Source organism: Chiroxiphia lanceolata, chromosome 7 (genome assembly GCF_009829145.1).
Source record: "Chiroxiphia lanceolata isolate bChiLan1 chromosome 7, bChiLan1.pri, whole genome shotgun sequence".
Lineage (NCBI taxonomy): Eukaryota > Metazoa > Chordata > Aves > Passeriformes > Pipridae > Chiroxiphia > Chiroxiphia lanceolata.
The window spans coordinates 31,643,478-31,657,068 of record NC_045643.1 but is presented as its reverse complement, the minus strand read 5'-3'; the positions used below and the strand labels follow the sequence as shown (position 1 = coordinate 31,657,068).

The 13,591-nt window shown below is 37.4% G+C and overlaps 1 protein-coding gene across 1 annotated transcript in view; it reads left to right on the top strand.

Moving 5' to 3' along the window:
* DPP10 (dipeptidyl peptidase like 10) overlaps positions 1-13,591 on the top strand; it is a 265,286-nt gene that overhangs the window by 229,218 nt on the left and 22,477 nt on the right. Inside the window, 7 exon segments of the mRNA XM_032693535.1 lie at positions 1,107-1,145; positions 2,221-2,328; positions 6,370-6,458; positions 7,952-8,000; positions 8,682-8,777; positions 8,779-8,806; positions 12,551-12,598. Coding sequence (XP_032549426.1) covers positions 1,107-1,145; positions 2,221-2,328; positions 6,370-6,458; positions 7,952-8,000; positions 8,682-8,777; positions 8,779-8,806; positions 12,551-12,598 — 457 coding nt within the window.

The window sequence follows — 13,591 nt, the reverse complement described above, 5'->3', positions numbered from 1 at the left end:
GAAAGTTGTCACAAACCTCTGTGAGCAGTCGCTTCTGAAAGGGAAACCTTTATGTGCTCCAAGGTCAATTGGACTTGTTTGAAGTAGGTATTCTGGGAGCTGTAATCCAGGATATAATGCCACAGAGAGAGAGACTGAGAAGTCCCACTCCAGAAGACTTACAGTGCAGCAAAGGACATTTTTAGGTGGGTGAGGAAGGAGAGCAATGCAGCGTCACCATAGTAAGCTCAGCTCAGCTCAGGCTCATGCCTGTACCCCTGAATGGTTCTATTCTGCACCACTGGGATAAAGTGATGCTCTTGAAATCGCTGATGGAAGAGGAAAGACCTTATTGTGACAATTTAGCATTGTATCACACCATTTGATTTCAAACGTAAACCTTTTTTTCCCCGTAGCATTTTGCACATGTTCTCGGTTTCAAAGGTACTGCATCAAACCAGCTGGTGTAATAGCTACAGATTTTCATTTCTCAGGCCGTATATGTACAGATGCTTCTATAGCTAATAAATTTTCATTACTTCAATGTGACTATGAAAATTTGCAACAGTTGACGTATATTATATTTTTTTTCCCAACAATGTGTACATGGTATTTGGGTTTTTTCTTTCAGTTGGCATGGTGTGAAATATGAGTATGAACAATTAAAAAAATCATTTGTATTTATTTTTTGTTCTCATCACTAATGCCAGACTACAACCCATTAAAACAAGGGATTGTAATTTGACAAGGTCTCACAATTTTAGCTTGATGCTGGCTGTTTGCCCAGTGTTGATGAAGGACCTAAAATATCCAGTTGTCAGATGATGCCTACAAGTAAAAAACAAATAGAACTGCCTGTGTAAAGCTTCATAGCTAATCAGAAAGGACTGAAAACAGCATTCTTAGGTCCCCTGTGGTGTTCTACTGGAAACTCTGAATAAAGCAGCTGACTTAGTAATTAAATTATTGTTTGTTTCAATGGAAGTGCCAGCAAAGGGATGTGAAGATCGTAGCATAGTAGAAAAAAAAAACCATGAAATAACTAGAGACCTTTTTCTGAATGTGGGAAATATTTTTGACCTGTAGCTATTCCATAAAAGAAATTTTTTTTATTTTTTTTTTTTTAGAAATATGAAATGCAGTCAGACCTGTGGCTTCCTAAACAGGTACAGTATAAATGCCGTTTCTGAGTGTATAATGTATCATTGTTTCATTGTCATTTTTATTTAATTATGTGATATTTTATAAGCTAATAAAATCCTGAGACACCTGTGTGGGTTTTGGAGGCAATATTCCCTTCAGTTTCTGTCTGTCTTTAGCATTCAGTTCAGTAAGCACTTAGATGACCAGCTGATTAACTACCTAACTCTTGGATGGTTAAAGACAGATCAGATGAATCCCATTCGAGGCATGTCCTATATACTGTGCTGATTTTTTTCTGATTAAAAAATAAGCTCACTAAATTACACCCAAAGGAGTTCAAGGATTAGAGGTCATATGGGCTGTAATTGGAATACATAAGTATAATATTTCTGAATTCACACCCAGAACAGTATGTTGAACTAATATGTCAGCAAATTATTCCATTTTCATAGCTTCAGAAGAACTGTCCAATAAATGGATGAAACACATTCTATTTAAAATACATTTCAGGCTTCATTTTGCAACGTGCAGATGAGAAATCATTTTAGCAAAAAACTCTGCTTTTATAGCAAACCATTTTCATTTAATATTTCTGTGTAAAGTTAGACGTGAAGGGATGGTATCACATCATGCTACAATTTGTGGTATGACCCTGATTCAGAATATCATTTCAATGTGCTTATTTTTTCCATATAACTTTATCAAAATCAGTGATTGTTAAGCACATTTTGATGGGTCCAGACCACCAAAACTTTTTTTTCTCCTCATCATTTTTAGAACTTATGTCTGTCAATAACTGTAGTCTGTAAAGGGAAGTACCCTGGAAAGTCCAACTGCATTAGGGATGAGATTACCAGACCTTTCACTGTAAGGGAGAGTTTACCAAAGTGCTTTAGGACAAGATTACACATGGCATGAACTCCATTTAGCTTTAACCACCACATTTTTGTTAGTCTTAGCAGAAAACCTAAGGATTTTTTCCAGTTGACTCATGAGCACAGCGAATACCAAAACCAAGGAGACAAAAAGCTTAAGCTGATCTTTTGTTTAGAAGTTTAATGAAAAGTGTGACAAACTGACACTATCTTACTGTCATAGAATGAAGAACCGGTTTTCTCCAAGGACGGCAGTAGGTTCTTCATGACTGTCCCAGTGAAGCAGGGAGGACGGGGTGAATTTCACCACATAGCCATGTTCATTGTGCAGGTAAGGTTTTGGTTCTGGCTGTTTTTAATGTCTTAGTGGTCATCTAGGACTTTTACTGAGGACACAAGACCCAGGCAAAGGTCTGCACTTCATCAGAGTCCAAACGCTTGTGTCATCATTTGTCCTATCCAGGTTGTCACTTGGTGCAGAGGGGACATATTTGTAACTTCTTCCAGAGTAAATGAAGGTTTCTCTCTTTCCTTAGACCTCTTCTGTGGTAACACATGCATTCACTAAATGGAAGGTAATTCCCAAGTACTTTCTCTGGAAAATTTCATGTTTTCTTTGTACCTCTATAGGCAAGCAGAGATGTTTTCTTGTTAAATCCTTCTGTCAATGTTTTATAGCCACAGAAATTCAAGAGAACTGCAGAATCACAATTTTTACCCTCTCTATATACACTATACATGCATAAGTATAATTTTAAATGTCTGTTCAGAATCTGGCCTTACACAGAACAGTAAAGGAAGGAAATATCTAAACTTAAAATTTTGGGAAAGTTAGGACTCTTTATTACCCTTTGCAACATTTTTCAGTGTCTTCCATTTCCCAGGGTCATTACTTTTCCCAAAGAAGAATCTGAAAGAAGATAAATTTGCACTAGGACTTTGAAGGTCACCAGTATGAAGTTGTGATGAACTAATAAAGGAAATTATGCCCTGGAACAGAACACTCCAAGGCATCTATTTAAATCAGCAGAGCATTAATCCAGGTACTTTAGCAGAGCCATATGAGGTAGGAGGGATTATCAAGGTACCCAAAACATCAAAATAGCAGACTTGGCACCGGGAAAATCTATTATCTGCCTTTATGACAGTGTTCTGGTATGAACACTATTAAGTCTGAAATAGATTCACAGTGTGCTGCAGACAGAACAAGAACAAAAGACCTTTAATGAAAATTTAACCTGAAGAAGCAAGAATAAAGATACTCATTCACTAGAGTAAATATATCAAGAAAGAGTCAGTGAAGATAAAAGGGATCAAAAACATGTCAAATTCTATCTTCTAAAGAAAACAGTAACTCAGATGACAGTCTGGTAAAGGTGTATTAGTACAGTAACCACATAAAAATTTACACCAGAGCAAAACTATTTAGTCAGTCAAGTCTTATTTTGGTATCTTTCCCACTATGAATAACTATCTTTAAAATACATGAAATAGTAATGGTCTAGATCTGAAAGTTAACTTGCAACACTCCCAAGGATGTTAGAGATGCAATCAAATTTGCCCTAAACTTGTAGGCTCTGACATATCTCACTACTAAAAAGCCCAGGCAACTTGATCCTCATTCAGGAAAATATTTAAGCAAAAATTAAGCCCACTCTTATTCAGTAAGTTGATTAATATATAGCTACTTTTAAATACATCTTCACACAATTTAACCACAATAATGTTTAAAGTCAAGGTGATGATTCAGAGTTTTGTCCCTTTCAGGCAGAGGCCTGGGTACTGCACAGCTCCAAAAATAAAAATACTTCTATTTTGATGGCCATCAGCATGAATAAACAAATCTGAATGGTATAACCAATGACAAATTTGGCTTTTAGTATGTAGTTGCTCCTAAGAAGAAGGAAATATGATATCCCATGTATCAAGCATTATTCATCAGTAAGTAACATTCTGCATGATAATGGGGCTGACACAGAGCAGTAAAGGACAGGAAATGTGTTTATATGATGTGTTTTTACACACTGCATTAATCTGATTGTCCATTATTTCTAAAGCAAACGTGGAGGCATAAAAAGTATATTAACCGTTGCACATAAAGTCTTTTGTCACATTAGATGTTTGTCACACCTTGTGAGAGCCACAGCAGCATAGCAGGTGCTTTGCAGAGTTTAAAGCAGTTGGGAGATCACCAGTACCCAGATGATCACAGCTTTTCCATGATGGAGCTCGGGTAACACTGGAATTTGGCATTTGAATTCCCACTACTTCTCTGTGCTACTCAGTACAGATATTTATTAAGGGAAATCAGCCTCTGCATGCAGGAAAGTTAAAACTTGCAGGAACAAAGAAGTACATTTTAATGGCTCACTTTAATCACTGAGGCTGATTTGCCAATGATAAAACAAAGTGCTGACAGTGGTCTTTCTCAGGCTGCATTTCTTTGACTGTACTTCAGAAAAGCATGTGGCAATGACACAATCAAAGCAGGTTAGCAGAAGCACTAATTAAATCTTTATGGAATGGAAGGGACTGTCTAAAAGATTACTGTCTATCATAGATTATTTACTGTCTGGATGTAGAGGGATAGATGTGTGGTTTATTGTTTACAAATGCTTTTAGTAACTTATGAAATATTTAAAACAAACTAATCTCAAAATGGGATTGAATCATGTGTTATGTATCTAGAAATTTCTTTCATGGAGTTTTGCAACTCTAGAAAACCTCTTTTTTTCCAACCACAAAATAAAAATTATAAAGTTACTTTAATGGATCAAGGCGATAACTTCCTGCAAGCTTCATAATTATGTATTATGGCTGTAACCTTGAAAAATAACCGTGTTTATTAACGCTTGGCTGGGGCTTTTTATTGCTGTTTCTTGTTAGATCCTATGATCTTAATATTTAAATATCTCTTTCAATTGTTGCAGCTTTTCTCTCTTGAGAGAAGAAACAGTCACTTAGGATAAATCACTAATTTGTATTTTAATCATTCTTGGAGACAGCACTGAATATCGTAGTCTTCCTGAATGGAGGGCCCTCATCATAAACATATGTACAGCACCCAGCACAATGTCTTGATTTTGTTTGGTGCTTGCAACACTTGTCATAGAGTTACTACATCATTCTTTCCTTGTGGATCTGGTAGAAAAAAGATCAATTCTAAGGGAATTGGTTCTGCCTTGCCAGTTCCCAACATTTCTCATAAGTATCCTTGAGCATTTTCTGCTTTCTAGTTATTGCTGCTGTTGATGTAGAACTCAGGGTATAGTTCAGAAATACATGGATTAAAAAAAACAAACCCTTTTTGCCTTTATGACTTTTTGTAGGCCACGTAACTACTGAGGCCACAGCGATTAGGTATGGACTGGTGCTGCAGGTTCACAGGCCACAAGGTCAGAAAGCACCATTAGATCCTCCATCTGACCTCCTTCGTAACTCCTGCCGCTCAGTTTTGCCCACTAAAGATGAAACATAAGCTGAGTATCACCTCTTTTCTTCACGAAGTTTGTCTTGAATTTGGAAAACTTAAGAATTTGTATATCCAAGCCAAGCATCATAACCCAAATATAGAAAAAAAAGGCTCTGTTCAAGTAGTGAGGGTTGAAGTTTTAATCTTCAGTAGCCTAAGCCAAGATTTTACCTTTTAGAGTAGGAGCTTCTCAGTCTTCATGTTCTACTGTTTTTAACCTATGTCTGATGAACAACCTGCTGCAACTTCCAGCCAAAGAGTTGGTTTTACCTGCATTGCATCCCAATGTTTCCTAGTTCAGCTCCTGGTGCACTGGCGGAGAAAAGTATCATCACATTCTTTGAAAGAATGTTTTGAATTTCCCCTTGTAGCAGTTATTTTCCTGGGCTCACTGGGGTAGAAACTGCTTCTGAAAGGAAACAACATGTGCTCCCCAGCTTGTAGGCATTTGGTTCAGTTGCCAAAATTTGAAGCTACTCTTAGCCGCTTCTTATAGGTGCTGGATAAAGAGAGGATTCTCCATGGTGCACGGTGGAGCAGGGGAAAGATTCCCTGGAATGCCACTGTGAAGGAAAAGAAACACTAAGAAAAACAAAGCATGTGGAATGGCAAGCTTCTTAGCTTGAAGTATTGGACTTGCATTGTTTGTTGGCATCTGGGCAACTGAAAGAAAAATTGTAATGAAAACCAACATTATTTTAACAACTTGAAAGTTATATATGGAGGGGAAGATGCTTAAAGTTCAGGCCTATCAAAATGTGAGGGTTTGTGATTTAAAGATGTTATGTTGCATATTTAAGTTTTTAAAGCTGTAATCAATACTGACATGTGCAGACAATCCTTCTGACAAAGAAAATATAACAAGTAAGGTGAAAGTCAGTGTTTTCCATCTCTCTCCAGGCTAAAAGTGAACAAATCAGTGTGAGACACCTTACATCGGGAACTGGGAAGTTATCAAATACTGGCATACGATGAACTACTCAAAAGATGTAAGCACTATTCTCTGTATTTGTTTATGAAAATATCTGAGTTATTAAAGTGGAATCCATTTAACGGGAAATAGCATATCTCAAACAACAATATTTCTTTCATTTTTGAGCATTGCCTGAGTGCATAAAGTGCAGTTGTAAGACAATTTATATGTCATTCTGTTGTTGTGTGTGTTTTTATGCAAAGGGAAAAGAAGCGCACACTGTGACATCACTTACTCACTGTATTTTTCTAAACAAAAGAAATCAACACACAATGCAGCAGTAATAAGGTTTTTGGTGACTTCTTTCCTGAAATCAGACAAGGAGTCATAGTAAATTTTTGGTACTTGATAAGACATCAAATCTTTAGTTTTTATCCTGGCTTGATTACTGCATGAGGCCTCAGAGTTTTGGGGATCTGGTTCAATCTCATAAATTTAAATTATTTATGGAGGTTATCAGAACTCGTGATTCTAACTCAGCTCACAGAGAAATATTTCCAAAGCCCATCTTAGTGCTACAGTAGAAGGAAATGCAGCACATACTTTGCTGCTTTTGGGGGGGAGTATAGAACTGACATAAAATGTCTGAAGGCTCCACATAACTTCTGTGCAACTTGCTTAGTTTTCAATTTTATCTACCCATGGCAAAAAACAGACATTCTCATTTTCTTTAAAATAAATGATATTTCAGTAATATCTGAGGCTGCAACATATTTGAGGCTGCAACAAAACCTGTCTTCTCCACTAGTACTGGAGAAAACCCTTTTTGACCAGTCCTTCTTTGGGTTCAGAAAATATATCCATGGACAATTTCTAGATAGTTCTGCAAGGTTCAGGTGAAAAAATGAGGTCTGGATGCACTCAGCCTGCAGAGAGGTGACAGGCCTCATGTGGGTTGTCTCAACCTCTTGAGGGATTCCTTGCCCTTCTTCTGCCTATCAAGCAGAACCTTTGGGATCTCACCTGGGAAACACCAAGGGCTTGTCTTGGTATCTTGCACCATCTTTACTACCAGTCTCTTTCCCCCTGTGAAACTAGATAGAAGAAAAAGTTTTCCTACAGCTCAAAAAGGCTTTTGGGTATCATAAGACCTATTGTATACATGATATAATTTCACTGAGACCTTTATCTACCACTTGGATTTATATTGCAAACTCTGGAGTGAAGGAGAAACTTTCTCCTCTGTATTTGTAATGTGCAGAAAGGCATCGTGGTTGCTACTGGAGCTCCCTGGGCATTACGGGAATTAAACAGAAACCATAAAACATTGTGTTCATCACTGTTAAAATATGAAATCGTTTTGCCATCTGAAATAACTACTCTGTGTACTGGGTCTAATTTAATCTTGGAAATTAGGTTTGTATATAGTATTTTATCTTCATGGATATTTGGGAATTTTTATTTTAAAAAATGTTTCTTATGGTGTCTCTCATTTCCCTAAACACTACCCATATCAGACAGTTTACCAAACTGAGTTTAACTTTTAACTTTTTCATCTTTTGGGCACAGTTATTTCTTAAGCACTGAAGAATCCCCAAGAGGAAGACAGCTGCCATAGGTAAGAAGTACATGGGGCTGTGACAACAGCTTCTTCATCCAACCTTTAAGTGCTATGGTGTTTGTGTAATCATTTATACTGTGTAACAATTACTATGCTTGAGCTGTAGCAAGGAAAGAGTCACCGCTTTTATAAGTTAAACATGTAATGATATTTTAAATTTCCTAAAAAATGGAAAAGATTTTAACAAAATGTTTTTACCAATTACATCTTACTAGTTCTTTATAAGCATCTAAAAGGCTAAACCTAAAGGCAAGCATTTAACATGACTGTGTTTTAAAAGTATTAAAATCTTCTAAATAAAAATATTTATAGAGTTTAATCATGTAACTTAAAGTATGTGGGCAAAGCACCTCGTCCTTGCACAAACTCCAGTGCTTAAACTTGAAGTTAATGAGGCTTTTTATTGTATTCCTACCGATACTGTTACCCCACAGCACTGCTACTTATTGGAGTCCCAGTCTTGGTTTGGGCAGGTTTGGGGATCCTGTCAACGTTGCCCACTTTTACAGAACAGTAGTCCTCTGAGTCATCTGAAAACAGTTTCCATCAGGAACAAAATAAGTCAGTGGTATTTAAGCAAGTTGGGGACTGAAACAAATTTTGTCACTCTGATGAGCTAATTCTTGGTTTATTGTATTTTATTACAATGTGAATGTTTCTGATTAATTTTTTCCACAGTGTATCAACAGTGGGATCATTGAATCGTCAGTTGTCTCTCCGTGTAACTTCTTGAAAGACCAGTGCACATACTTCAGTGCAAAGTTTAGCCCCATGATATAGGCATTGTCTACTGCACTGTAAAGGTAGTCAAATACACAGCGTGTAGTAGTGCTTGTTTGCTTCTGAATTCTCTTGAGAAGGGCATTAGGCTGGAGTCTAACAGTTGGCTGAGTATTGGATTACCAAGTTCAGTACAGAGTCTATTCCAAGGCTAAGTGAAGATGTTCTGTGTAAACACTAAATAACAGGTGATGTCAGAAAAGCTGCTCCAATCCTAACGCTTCTGTCCAAGTAAAGGACATTGACTTAAATTCACCCTAGATAAAAATCCTTCACACAAAATTTTGGAATTTGTGGTGATGGTACTGTGGTTTGTAACATCTTCATTATTTTATATATAGGGTTGAACTTGTGTAATTATACCTAGTTAAAAATGAGGGACTGCTTTCTGGTACACTGTTTCTCTATGTGTATAGACATGTATGGTGCACAGTGTATCTATACACCTCCATATGTATTGTGTGTATCTTCCAAAAAGATTAAACCAGGTGTGGTTTACTCCACAGAGCCTCTCTATCAAAATAATTACAATAAATAAACTCCTTGTGTTTTATTTTAGCTGTGTTCTAGTAGCACTGAATGGCACCAATTGGGTAAGAGTTTCTCTATAAACAGAAAAATAGAACCATCCCACACTGTGAAATTTATAACCCTAACCCAGGAAATAAACACTAAGAAATAAATACGATTATAAAAAACGGTTCGAAGAGCATGAGACAATCATAATAAAGTGTATAGCTAGACCTTTTGTTCTTGAAACTTGCAATATTTTACATTGTCCTCCCAGTATTTTTTTACTAGTTAGGATCAGACTGAAAAGAGTTAGAACACGATCATCTGAAATACATATGAATAGCCCCTTTTATTTTCATGCATTTTCTATTCTTTTGCACTCCACTTTTATTTTTGCACAGAAAATAAAATATCTGCCAGCTTGAGCATTGAATCTATCCAAACAATGATATATATTGGCTAAAATAAGGGGTGTGGTTTTTTTTTTTTTTGGTGAGGGGGGGTTGTGGAATACACGTACAATGCAAAGCTGATTAGCAAAAAACATACAACCTGTATGGTTATATACATGGTTAAATCTGCAGCATGATGTTACAGAGCTATCCTGAGACCCATATCTGAGTAAAGACTGCACTAGTAATGACTTCCTCATGCTTTAAGCAGTTTTCCCTTGTTCTTGACAGCAGTCCCTATGGGGGAAGTCTAGATTCCTGCAATAGGGGAGGATTGGTAAATTGGGAAGTTTTTTTTCCCTGAATCAGTAACGTTCCAGGGTCCAAAAGGACACTTCTTGTTATTATTTTTGCAAAGTATATTCAGCCTGTATTTTTTAATGTGTTCCTTTGATATAAAAACATGAATGCAGCAGAAAGTGTGCATGGAATATAGGCTCACAACTTCAGTGACTTTGGAGGTGGCAGTTGTCTGTTGAGATGATAAGGCTGTAGATCATCCTCCCAGGATTAAACCTACACTCCACTGAGTTGCAGCCAGTAGACTGCTGTAAGCTGCAGGTCATGGGCATAGATGATAAACCACTTTCTCTAAGTTTTTCCTACCTCTAACATTAATGCATAGTTGTCAGCTTGGCTTTCTCTTGTGTTTCATCAGAGCTTGCAGTTACAGCAGTGGTGTGGCTCTTGTATACTGCCACAGCTCTGTGGTGCATTGGGTATTTGGGAGTATCAAAGTTTATGGCAACATCACCAGAGAACAGGTATCAAAACTCTTCTGCAGAGTGCTGCTTGTAGGAGCGTGCTGTAAACTGCTCCAAGGAGACAGATGACACTGCATCTGCTTGCATCCCCACTTGTTTTCCCACCAAAAAAAGCCTTTGCCGAATTGTTACAAAAGCAATTTGCCCAGAAAAATCGTTGGGGGACTCTGGACTAGTTCGATCTATACAAGTTTCAATTCTTCCACCTCCTGTTACCCATGAGCCACCTTATTAAGATACTTTTCCTTCTTAGTTTTCCTCAGCCAGGAGATCTGTCTCAGTATATCCATCTCCAGAGACTCTCCTGAGTGAGGAGTTATTTGTAGCCTGGTAGGTAGAGGAGACTCTCAGCCTCTCAGTTTTGGCAAGTGCATCCTTTGCACTTATTTTCAACCACTCCTTGTGAGTTTTTTCCTTTAGCACTTCATAAACACTACAGATATTAATCTCTCCACTCAAATAAAATACTTCACACAGAGATTAATTTTTTCTCCCCTTTTATACAACCGAAAATGAGCTCTGGGTTTAGGGTTAGTAATAGGAGGTCAATGGGAAATCTAAGTGCTGTGCTTAGTTCTCATGTGCTGTAACACAATGCCTGCAAGACAGCTCTGTCTCTTTTATTCTGATTAGCTTTTTAATCTACTGCAATCTCCCTTTTTTCAAAATGTGTCATCCTTCAGTCTTTTACTGTGAAAATAGAGCTGGCCTGGAAAACATCAATGCTTTCCCGCTCAAAAATGGTCTTTCTTAAATAAGAATTAAAGCAAAATGACAAATCCAGAGTAGTAAAATGAGCTGGGAAAAAACCAAACAAAAGAAAAAGAGACCATCTGAAGAAATTACCTTCTTCAAGGGCTAAGGCAGAAAGCTGTGATTTCTCAGCAATCTACCTGTAAGATTTTGTCAATAGTTCCTCTTGAGACTAAATGAAATTGATAAAAATCTTCAGTGGAGACCATGAATGGCATCATGCTTCTTGTTTCAGGTATTTACATTTCCCTAGGCTCATGCCATAATTAATTGAAAGACAACCTCTCGAAACACATAAATTACACTCTGTCTGTGAACTGCTCTCAGAAGGAATTGTTTTTTCTCAAAAAAAGAGAAGTTGTAACTCCTAATTTTAGAGGGTCTGTGCATTCATCTGCCATGGGGTCCTCAGGGACATCAGCTTTTCTGCATCATTCTTCCTAGCCCAGTACTGACCTGACTGCTTGTAATTTAAACTCTTCTCTCACTAAGCTTCTTGCGTGCAAATTCCACGCTGGGGGTGGGAACACAATATTTTCTTTCGCAAGTTTACACTAGGAGAGTCCTCAGAACAGGTACAGCAAACTCAGCTCTGCTTCTGACTATGCTGAATGCTTGGTCATCCCAGTTTCACATACCGTCTTGTGCATTTGCGCAGCAGCTGTTGACGTGAAGAATTATTCCTCGTGCACTTAGTTTCTTAGTGGTAAATTAAAAATATAGTATCTGAACTGGAATTAGATTACATTACACCTAGATTTAACTGTGATGCTGTTGTTTTTGCAGAGCTGGCATACCAAAGACGCTGCTTAAACAGATAACTAAGTGAAATACGTGAGAATTTTTCAGCACCTCAGTAGCTTTTTGATAGAAAATATAAGTGAATATTATCATTAATTCACCTCCCAGTCAACCTAAAGTTACTGTTTCTGAATGCCAAACTGATATATTTTAGACAGTGCTATTAAGGGCCTCTATAATTTTTTATTCTTCACTTAAAACTAAAACTTGGAGTTTATAAAAAAAATGGTGCTCCTTGTGGTGCAGGGTGTGGGTACAGAATCTGAACTGCTTGCTGAACAGGCCTCTGTTTCCCACTTTGTTGGTACTGTAGTCTAACCTGTGTCTTTCCCAGTGGAGTTAATGCTGTGTTTGAAGGGAAGCATTTGTACGGAGCTTCCGGGATCCCATCTTATGTGGTAGCTGCTGCTGTGACCTTTTTTATTGAACTGCTGAGTAACTAACTACCCTGCACTGCCTCTGTTTTCTTCTCTCCTCAAAACAGGACCAGGTGTTCCAATTGTTAGCGTGCACAGTACAAGTAATACTGCAAGTGAGTATTCCTTATGAATACTTAAATTTTATTATCATCCCTGATTGTGTTGGAGAGTTTGGGAGAGGGGAAAGGCCATTGCAAGTATGTGAAAATTAATAGATGGCTTATTCATATAAAGTTCTTTTAATTACCTCTTAACAGCATCCACATCAGCTAATGATAAGGAAAGAAGTTAATCAAATTACTAAATCTTTCCCAGGCTTTCCAGACACGTTTTATGCTAATACATATGACTCATCTTCTGTTTACACTTGAGCAAATTAGCTGGCAGATTCGTCTTCATTCTCGTCACTTTCTGTGTAAATCATGCTGCCATTATAATACAACTTTGTATTTTAGAGATATTTTTAAAGTTACAGTCCAATTATGTTGAAGTAAGGTACAGTCCTTGGACAGTTGATCATAAAAGCTGATCTACGTATGATGAACTTAGTCCTTATCTTATATTTCTCAAATCAGAACGACTCCACTGACATTTTCAATTAAGACTTTTTAGGGGGGTATTCTATAGCTCTATTTGTCAGTTTTATACATTATTTTCTGTATATTTACACCAAATCTGTACTGTTTCCTGGCTGCTTGAGGTGCTTTGTAACAGAAGACTGTCCTTCAGCAGTAGAATTTTCCCCACCTAGGTATTTCTGTGGTGCAGCAGAGGTGACAACCTTGCTACCTCCAACTCCACTGCAACCCACAAACATGAAGGTGTGGATTACAGGAATGGGACTTTATGGCTTCTTTTTTTTTTTTTTAATGTCACTGTTAGTGTTTGTAAAGCTCAATGCCATAGCACACCAAAGGCAGGTCATTAAGGTGCAGCAACTGCTCAAGCAAATTCATTGACTTCTATAGAGCTCCTCAGTCCTGTGAAGGCAGACTTTCACTCTTTATTACCTGCATCTAAAATACTATTGGTAATGAAATACTGAAATAGAGATTTATGTGCAACATCTTAGAGTAAGGCAAAGCAAGAGGAATATTGTTTCTTGT